The sequence below is a fragment of the Ochotona princeps genome, chromosome 8 (genome assembly GCF_030435755.1).
Source record: "Ochotona princeps isolate mOchPri1 chromosome 8, mOchPri1.hap1, whole genome shotgun sequence".
Lineage (NCBI taxonomy): Eukaryota > Metazoa > Chordata > Mammalia > Lagomorpha > Ochotonidae > Ochotona > Ochotona princeps.
The window spans coordinates 39,002,547-39,012,293 of NC_080839.1; the positions used below are offsets into that span (position 1 = coordinate 39,002,547).

The 9,747-nt window shown below is 38.8% G+C and overlaps 1 protein-coding gene and 1 long non-coding RNA gene across 3 annotated transcripts in view; one reads left to right on the forward strand and one right to left on the reverse strand.

Moving 5' to 3' along the window:
- Nucleotides 1-201: 201 nt before the first annotated feature.
- UGP2 (UDP-glucose pyrophosphorylase 2) overlaps nt 202-9,747 on the forward strand; it is a 38,693-nt gene continuing 29,147 nt past the window's right edge. Inside the window, exon 1 of one of the 2 annotated variants that reach the window (XM_058667879.1) lies at nt 202-221. Coding sequence is in view for 1 of the 2 variants with exons in the window: in XM_004580103.4 (XP_004580160.1) it covers nt 596-614 (19 nt within the window). In the remaining variant the exon portion in view is untranslated. Of the gene's footprint in view, nt 222-286; nt 615-9,747 lie in introns of those variants that run through there. The other variant, XM_004580103.4, reaches the window with a different exon arrangement.
- On the reverse strand, nt 6,743-8,312 carry LOC131480999 (uncharacterized). Its single transcript, XR_009245966.1, has 2 exons — nt 7,953-8,312; nt 6,743-7,577 (listed from the first exon to the last, which is right to left on the reverse strand). It is a non-coding gene; the product is annotated as an uncharacterized LOC131480999 (long non-coding RNA).

Sequence of the window (9,747 nt, forward strand, 5' to 3'; positions counted from 1 at the left end):
AAAATGGTTCCGTTCGCCCCCTCCCCCTGCCCTCCACGGCCGCCTGACCCGCCTCGCTAACTCGTGCTGGGGCGGGAGCGGCTGTTGACCGGAGTTTTCCGGGGTACCAGCCCAAGATTGGCCGGCGGCGATGGGGAGGGGGCGGTGGGGCTGCACCCCGGGTGCCTGCTGCAGTCCAGCCCTAGAGGGCGTGGAGTTCGAGGGGCGGTGAAATAGCCGCTGTAGGTCCGCCTCTTTCATTGATGAAATTAAAGTTCGTGTGTTTTTACCTTTTCCGGGAGACTCCTGCTGGTTCTCGTTGGTGTCCAGGATCGCAGCCTAGCCAGGAGTTCCCAAAGCCGACTTAATTCGAAAGTTTCTGTGTTTGGGAATCGGAGGATTCCCCAGGTGTACATATATATTCTTGTATATATGTATGTATATTTGGAGCAAGTTTTATTCGCTTGAATAAAGACTTCCCTAAGTAGTGAAACACAGGAGGAGAAAGAACTCGTCGGTTGTTAAAGCCAAGAGAGAAGGAAGAGGGACCTGCCGGTAGTGTGACTCCTAGAAATTAAAAAAATATAGAAGTCAGTATTTTAATAACACTCTTAAAATGTCGAGATTTGTACAAGGTAAGATTTGCTTCTTCTGATATCTCGGGTTGATTAGCCGAATTTGGGTCCTGGCAGTCGAGAGGGTTGGTGAGTGGTTTGGAAGTGGGAATGTTCATTTAAGATACCATTTGCGAAACCCTATGCGTTAAATTGACATCTGAACCGCCTTATGCTGCTGGGTTGGCGTTTTGGATAAGTATAATCTATACTCCTGAGCCCGTTTGGGTTTAGTTTTGTCTCTCTGAAATCAGGTTATAAGCACTTAAGCTCCCCTAAATAGAGACTGTAAATGATAATAAAACAAGGTTTTGGCTACTGATTAATCCGTGTTCTGCTGAGCGGTGTCAAGGTACCTGTATATTGGGAAGGAGAACCGGGAGGGCCAGAAGGCGGGTGTTTTTTTTAAACTAAAGATTGTTGAGGAAGCTTTAGTGTTCTCAGCTTCTGCTGTGTTTGTGCGTACGTGGTAAAGAGTCAGATTCATTTATTGCGAAACCGAGAATAACCGAAAAAGCTGGAGGTCATTTCAGCTGGAGCAATGACTTTGCTGCATTGCTGTTTGTTTTTCCTTTTTTTTTTTTTTGAAATAGGAAAATGTGATGAAAGTTTCTTTGAAATTTGTAACCTACCTCATAAAGTTCCTCTTGTGCATTAAGAAATGCTGATCAGCAGAGCTAAGCGGTAACGTTGTGTGTGTGTAGGAATGTGTGTGTGGGGGGGTGTACACGTTGAAATTGGTGCTGCCTTAAACCTGTCACCAGTGTGCAGGAGTTTGATTTGCTTTCTGGAATGCAAGTAAATCTTTTCCTTACAGATCCCAATGTTAAAAGCTTCAGCCATATTGCTGAACACACAACTAGTTAAGTTTCCAGCCACTTATTGTGTCAACAAATGCAGCAGTATTTAAAAAAAAAGTTAATAACGGCCATCATTTTACCCTGGAAATAAAAAAATAGCTCTTTAAATATTGTGTCATAGATTAAAGTTCAAACTTGGTACCTGCATTATTATGAAAACATATGGGCACTTATGCCTACCTTTAGCACCAGGCTTTGAAATGTCACTTGTCATTAGACTTTCAAATGCATGTTATTTATTATATGTGATAAGAGAGTTTTCTCATGGCCTGATTAAATTCATGTCTTGTTGAAAAGTAGAAAGGCAAAGGTACTGGTTTTAACAACAATAATGTTCAGTTACCATAGAGTCACTATTTTATGAGAATGTGCCAGGGGAAGAGTAGACAGAGTGTTTCAGGCAGTTATGTTTTACAATAGCTTGCTGAGTTGGTATGCAGTAATATTAATAATCTTTGATGTCATAGCTATCTCCGGGAAAATTTAAATCCAGTGACAATGCTTAAGAATTGTTGTGTATAATAGTCATTACTTAGTCCTTACATTTTTTAGAAAGGAACTTTTTATTTTGGAATTAATATAATTTATAATCCTATGGATTTTAGTTTATAGAAATTGTAGAAATTTCTATAGATAGAAAAATAGCACAAAATTAATGCAGATAAATTACTGTTCACTGCAGATTTAATTCACAGTTCTGATGATTCAGTCTAGAATACCAGTGCATTTAGTTGTCCTTATACTTTATTTTAAATGGTAGCTTTCTTTCAAACCAACAGTTTTACACAAAAAGATGACATCCTTCCCCCTACCATATTTTAAACAGTTGTACTCTGTTTTAAATTTCATACTTTGTGCGCTCTCTGTATGTTTAACCTTGCTGCTGTTACAAATGATAAGTCTGAGTTGCAAATGATAACCTGGATGATCAGTACCTTCATAAATCAGTTTTCAAATATGAAAGTTGGAGCTTTGGTTTCTGATTTTTTTTTAAAAAGCATTTACCCCATTGGTACCAATTTACACTGCTCCATAGGGAAAAGAGTTAATAAATATTAGATTCCAGACTACTTTCATACTTTGTCTCATTTAAGCTTCCTAACAGATTGTATGTGTATATGTGTATAGTGTATATATATAAACACAACTATATATGTTTATGTATGTATATATGTGTGTATAGTATCTGTATATGTATATATAAATTTATACACATATTTATATAGTGTTCATATTTCACAACTAATGATTGGATTCAAAATCCTTGTCCTGTCCACACTGTTTGTCCCTCCTTGTGTTAAAAACTGGAAATGGCCCAGTTCTCCAATTAGACTGTCATTCTACTTGTTCAAAGATAATATATCCCTGGGAGAAAGAAATTGTCTTGTAAGTAGTAGAGGCTTTGAAAGAATTAATCATGGATTATAAATCAGCATCCCACAATTCAGAACTTTCCATGTGCTATTTTAATTAGCTTACATTTTTGGTTATAGTTTTTAATGACACTTCTTAGATAAATTTTGAGAAAGATGGGAAGATATGGATCATATAACAAGTCTATTTGTTATATGGCCAGAGCTGAGCCAATCTGAAGCTAGGATCCAGGAGCTTCTTGTAGTCTCCCACATGGTACAGAGTCCAAAGGCCTTGAGCCGTCAGTTGACTGCTTTCCCAGGCCACAAGCAGGGAGCTGGAAGGGAAATGGGGCAGCTAGGACACAAACCAGCACCCATATACAATTCCGGCACGTACAAGGTGAGGACTTTAGCTACTAGGTACCATACAGGCTCTCTACAACTATTTTTAAATGCTTGATATATGCAGAGCACTATTTTGGCAACAACGATGGATCCGCTATGGCAGGCACTTAAGAGTGCAGCAGGTATGGGTGTTGTATCTCTGTGTAGTATATACATTTTTCCCCCTTAGCTTTTATTTGTTTTATTTAAAAAGCAATAAAGAAACACTCTCTTATCATCTGGTTTATTTCCTACATGTTCACAACAGCTGGCGCTGAACCATGCTGAATCCAGCAGCCAAAAACTCAATCTGATCTCTCAAATTGGAGACATGGACCCAACCACTATTAATAATATTCATACCCAATAAAAAAATAAGGTTGTCCTTTAATGTTCCTAAATTGAACCATCACAGTTTCTTTACAGGGTGCACATCAACAGGAAGCTGGGATGAGGAATGGAACTGGGTGGGACTTGAACCCAGCCACTCTGATGTGGATCTTAAGGATGCAGGTCTCAGCCCCTGAGCCAAACCCCTACCCCCTACATCAGTTTTTGCATGTTAGAAGACAAAAGGTTACTTCAGTTGGTCTGAATCCCTTTTTCCAAATACAGGAAATGTATGCACTTTATATGAAAAGTGGACATCTCCATCCTTAAGCATTTTGACCATAAGCTATTAGGTGGAAAAGTGCACTAAATAAAAATACTTAGTGTTGATAGGAAAGTGAGTTCTTAGCATGTATTCCTTGGGCAAAAGAAGATTGGGCTCTCCATGGCCATCTCCTTAGGTATGTGTTTCTCAGGCACTGAAAGTTCTTTGTCAAGAACTTCAAGACCCTTCTTGGCTGTATTGGCAGGGTTCTTCCTGGCTGTGTATACTGCCCTCAGGTAACTGTGAAATTTTTTCTCCAGCTGCTGGTTTTCTCTGCCCCAGAGGTTGTTGCAGCTATTATAAATAAGTCTGAACACTTTTTCCCAGCAGAGTGAGAAGGAGTTCCTTGTCACAGTTGGAGGTGCTCGGGATCATTAGCTATTGTGACTTTTTCTCCAAGTTTTTCAGGGGTGGAATTTGAAATTTTGCTTTGAAAAGTTCTGAGATCTGTGGGGGTAATCTGTGTAAATGTTTTGAAAATTAATAAATGGAGGAGACTAATGTTCAGCCAGCCAAAGTCAAATGTGTTCATATTATCACATTAGAAGCATATTAAAAAAAGATTTATTTTAATGGTGAAGTATATTTACAAAGAGAAAGAGAGGCAGAAAGAAAGATGTTCCATCCACTGGTTCACTCCCCAAATTACTACAACAGCTAGAGCAGAGCCAATCTGGAGCCAGGAGCTTCTTCCAGGTCACCCAAGTGGGTGCAGGCTCCCAAGGACTTGGGCCATTCTCTGGAGCTGGCTGGGAAATGGAGCAGCCAGGATAAAAATTAGCATCCATGTGGGATGGTGCCATTTGCGGATAGAGGAGTAGCCTTTTGTCCCACCACACCAGCCCTAGAGGCACTTTTTAAGAATTTATTTATGTTTGGGCCCGGTGCAAGAGCCTAGCGCCTAAAGTCCTCACCTTGCAAACACTGGGATCCAGCTTTAATCCCGACAGCCCTGCTTCCCATCCAGCTCCCTGCTTATGGCCTGGGAAAGCAATCAAGGACAGCCAAAGCCTTGGGACCCTTCACCTGCAGGGGAGACCTGGCAGTCTCCTGGCTCCCAGCTTTGGATTGGCTTAGCTCTGGCCGATCAGCCACTTGGGGAGTGAATCATTGGACGGAAGATCTTCCTCTGTCTTTCCTCCTCTATATATCTGCCTTTTCAATAAAAAATAAATACATCTTTAAAAAATTTATTTATTTTTACTTGAAATTCAGAGTTATAGATACAGAAGAGACTGAAAGACTTCTTTCTATTTCTGATTCACTCCCCAAATGGCTGCAACAGTCAAAGCTGAGCAAAGCCAACAGCCAGGAGCTTTTTCCCCTTCACTTGCGTCCAGGGTCCCAAGGACTTAAGCCATCCTCTGCTGCTTTTCCAGACCATAAGCAGGGAGCTGGATTGGAAGTACAGCAGCTGGAACTTGAACCAGTGCCAGTATGGGATGCCAGCGTTGCAGGTGAAGGATTACCATACTCTGTGCCACCATGCCAGTCCCTAAAGGCACTTTTTAGAAACTATTTTTAATATGCCATTATCTAAATTATTTAAAGGTATCCCTTAGTGTTCTTAAATTGAAATAATTTTGTTTCAGGGAAGGCGATTTAAGTACCACCGTGTCACTTTAAAAGTATTTGAAGTCTGTCAACTTTCCCATTTGTTGGAATTCCTTTTGTGACTCTTTGTGATTCCCATTTGGTGGATGGCAGTTAGCCAGGGAAGATTACAGAGCTAATTATAACTGGGAAACTCTGAAATGCATGCAGGAATGAGCAGCACTCTGGGGTCTGGTTGTTGAGGTCAGGCCTTGGCCTGGTTCTTCACAAATCCAAAAACCGAATTTAGCCTCTTGTTGGGCATTAAGATTTAAGACAAGGGTTTGAGTAGGGACTATGTGCAGCAAATGGTCATAAGGCATTATGACTAATGTCTACTTTTCATTTCTAAAAGACATGGCTTAAGAGTTATTATACTGCTACAGAGAGGATTTCATTAAATTAAAAATCACTGTAATAAAAGTAAAATTTAAAAAATTAAAATGAAGAAGTGAACAGATGAAAACTTGAATGTTTTCCTTATCATCTGGTTACATTGCCCTTGTTCTTGCTAACTCAGCCTTCTAATTAAATGAATGGTTTTCATTTGTGAAAGCCTGATGAGAAGAAAAAGCTGACAAGGAACATTAAAGAAGAGAAATATTAACTGGTACCCTTCTTGTAATTGCCATTTTAATATTCTCAAGATACATTAAAAAGTTCATACAGTAGGTCTTCTCTTCCAGAAGCTCTTCACAGAGATTGTTCTCCATATATATATATTTTTTTCTTCACAAATGGGTTGTAGCAACTTTAATTAAAATAATAGAATGCTTAGTTTGTGTAAGAAACATTAGTTAGCTTCATGAAAATGTTCTAGATAAATGAAGCAATAGTCTGTAAATTTCCACCAAATTGTATTTGGTATTGAAATGTAGGTCATAGGATTTCTCAGAAAATCAAATATATTAATTTTTGAAAAGTTACTATAAACATGACAGCCAAGCTAATGGTCATCGAAAATGAATGATAGAAGCACTAACTTTTTGTAGTACTATTCATTCTGTTATCCAGAATTTTTGCTTTTGAGAAAATTCCAGCAATTTTAAAATACATTTGTAGGAGACATCCTCTGAGGGTTTCCAACAGAATGGCCTTTAGGTTGTATCATCTCTTTAGAAGTTGCAGTTTTATTTTTTTTCCTAAAGGCTGTTATCTTTTTGTCACACCCTATTATTTCTTTTCTCAAATATTATATTTTGAACCTGATATAATAGTATTTGACTTGTAAACATCTTGATGTTGGTAGTTTATTGGATTGTACCATGTTTCTTAGATTTCAGATTCTCCAAGGCTTGTATCTTTTTACTAATATTAAATTATATGGAAATTGGCTTGTTAGACTATGAAACGAAAACAACTTTTGTTTTTTCGTTGGGCAATTTAAGTGTGAGAAAACAGATCAAGCTCCATTTGGAAGCTGCTTCCCAGTACTCTTGATTGGTAATTCAGCCACCTCCTTTAGTTTATTGCAAAGTGTGTAGAATTCACATCCCTGCCTCTGCCAGTAGTCTCATTGTTTATTTTCTTATTCATTGCCAAAATAACTGAATCGCCAAATCATTTTAACAACTAAAAATTGTTTTGAAAACTATGGACAGATTCACTATATTGTGCTAAGTTATTGTTTGCAAGTTACACAAGCAAAATAATGTCTCATTTGTAGATTTTGTTAGAATTCCTGTTTAAATGAAAATTCCCTGTGTCTGTGATTTTACTTTTATCCTTACCAAAAAATTACCATTCATTGTACTTATAAGCCTGAAATAGTCATATGATGCTTAGTTTACTTTTTACTTGTTAACCAAATTGTAAAAATACTATTTGAAGAAGGTTTTTTTAAAGACTTAACTTATTTGGGAGGGAGAGGGTTGGGAGAAAACAGAGTTCCTTTCTCCTGGTTCTGTCAACAGATGACTGCGATAGTCAGCAGGGCTGGGTGGGGTCAAAGTTAGAAGCTGGAGGGAACACTATCCAGTCACGTATGTGACAGGAGGCCAGTTACTTGAGCCACTGTGGCCACATGTCAGAGTCGTCATTACCAGGCAGCTGGAGTCAGGACTTGGAGCCAGTACTTAAAGCCCGATACTGCAATATGCAATGCGTTCATCTTAACTGCTAGAATAAATGCTCACATCTAAACGGCAAAGAGAGAGAGAAACAGAGACAGTGCACTCTTCTAATTCTACAGAAACAGTTCACTCTTCTAATTCTACAATTCTACAATTGCCAGGACTGAGATAGGCTGACAACAGGAGCCCGTCTGTGTCTCCTACATAGGTGTTAAGGACCCAGTTACTTAAACCTGTTGCATCCCAGCGTAGACATTAACTAGGAAGCTGGAGTGAGGAGTTGAAGCCAAATATCAAACCCAAGTACTGTGATTAAAAAAAAAAAAAAAAGCATATGGGATGTAGATATCCCAAGCTAAATTTTGATGACTAGGCCAGATGTCCGTCCCTAAAAATGCTATATTCTAAAGGACACCTCACTGCCTTCGATGGTAGCTCACCTTGCTCACTGTCCAAGGTGACTTGCAGGCAAAGTAGTTGGAATTTGTATTTTCCTCTGGTAGTTGTCCTGATGTGATTGATGTGATAATTTTGTGTTACACCTCTGCCTAGAATTTTAAACATTACAAGAATACAGGAAAAATGGAATCACATATGTATTGTTTTGGGTTCATTAGTGCTAATGGTAAAATACTTAGCCTTGGTAATAAAATATTTATAGAGTGCATAAAGCTTTCTTCAATTTATTTTTGTGACTCAGAAATAAACAACATACTTGTGGAAGGAAAAGTTGAGGAATGTAAGATGCAATACCAGAATGCTAAGCTTAATTTTATAACTGTAACCCTATATGATGGACAAAGTTGAATTGCCAGTTTTGTTCACATTTGGTGGCATATTCCCGGAAGTGGTAAACCATGTAAATAAACTGTAACAGAGAAAGAGGAAACTTTCCTTCAGCACAAGGGAAGGACAGTAGGCAACACAGCGAGGTTTCAAGCTTGGCACCACCTTTGAGTAAGTCAGCATCTCTGAGCCTGTTTTTCCATTTCCAGGTAGACAGGAAGCCTTAGGGGGAAATTAACCTGAGACAAATTTTAGACTAAAATTAAGTCTGCCAAGTGATGAATATGTGTGGATGATATAGTTTTACTGGAGTCTGTAAACTTAGTTGTGTATTCCTATAAAAGAGAATACAGTTAGAAAATGTTCATTTTATTATGTTAAATATCTACTTTGTGGAACAGGTGGTTAGCCAAGAGGTTTAGACACCAGTTAAGATGCCTGCACCTTACGTCACTGAAGTACCTGTGTTCAGCTCCCATTCCGGTCTCTAACTCCAGCTTTCTGCTAATGCAGACCTTGGGTGACAGTGGTAATGGTTCAAGTAATTGGATTCCTGCCATCTATATGGGAAACCTGGGTTGAGTTCCTAGCTGTTGGCTTTTGCCCCAGTTGGAGCTGTTACAGACAGCTGAGGAATAAACTGGCAGTTGGAATCACTCTAGATTATTTTAAAAATATTGATTATGTTGGCTCTAATTTCACCTAAATAAATTTTCTTCTTTTTTAAAAAAAACCTACTTATTTTTATTGGAAAGGCAGATAAACAGAGAAGGAAAAACAGGCAGAAAGATCTCCCATCTGCTGGTTCACTCCCCAAGCGGCTGCACTGGCTAGAGCTGAGCTGATCTGAAGTCAGGAGCCAGTAACTTCTTCTGGGTCTCCCACACAGGTGTAGGTTCACAAGGCTTTGGGCTATCCTCTACTGCTTTCCTAGGCCACAAACAGAGCTGGATGGGAAGTGGAGCAGCCGGGTTATGAACTGGCTCCCATATGGGATGCCAGGCATGCAAGGCAAGGAATTTGCCACTAGGCTATTGTGCCAGTCCTTTAAGTTTTCTTCTATTACTTAGACAATTATAATGTATTAGGGAATAGAAATCTTTGCCTTGTTGAAACATGATTCAGCTACATTAACCAGCATTGAGGAAATCATTAGTTGCTAAGTGAAGTATTTTAATGTAAGTTTTAAAATTAGATTAGGTACTGAAGGTAAAGCGGGAGGGATGAATAACTGTCTGATTCTTTGGTGATTATTCTTGGGAGAGTAAATTGTGTCCCACAACTTGTGTTTTTCCATCAAGGTATTTTTCTGTTTCTGTTTATATTCATCTGTTAGACATTTCTGTCACCTTTAGTTAGTCCTAGCTGACAGAAAAGCATGCAGTAATGCTAAAAAGAAAACCCTGGTAGCTTAGCAGTTATAGTCTTGGCTAAAATGAGAATTAGATG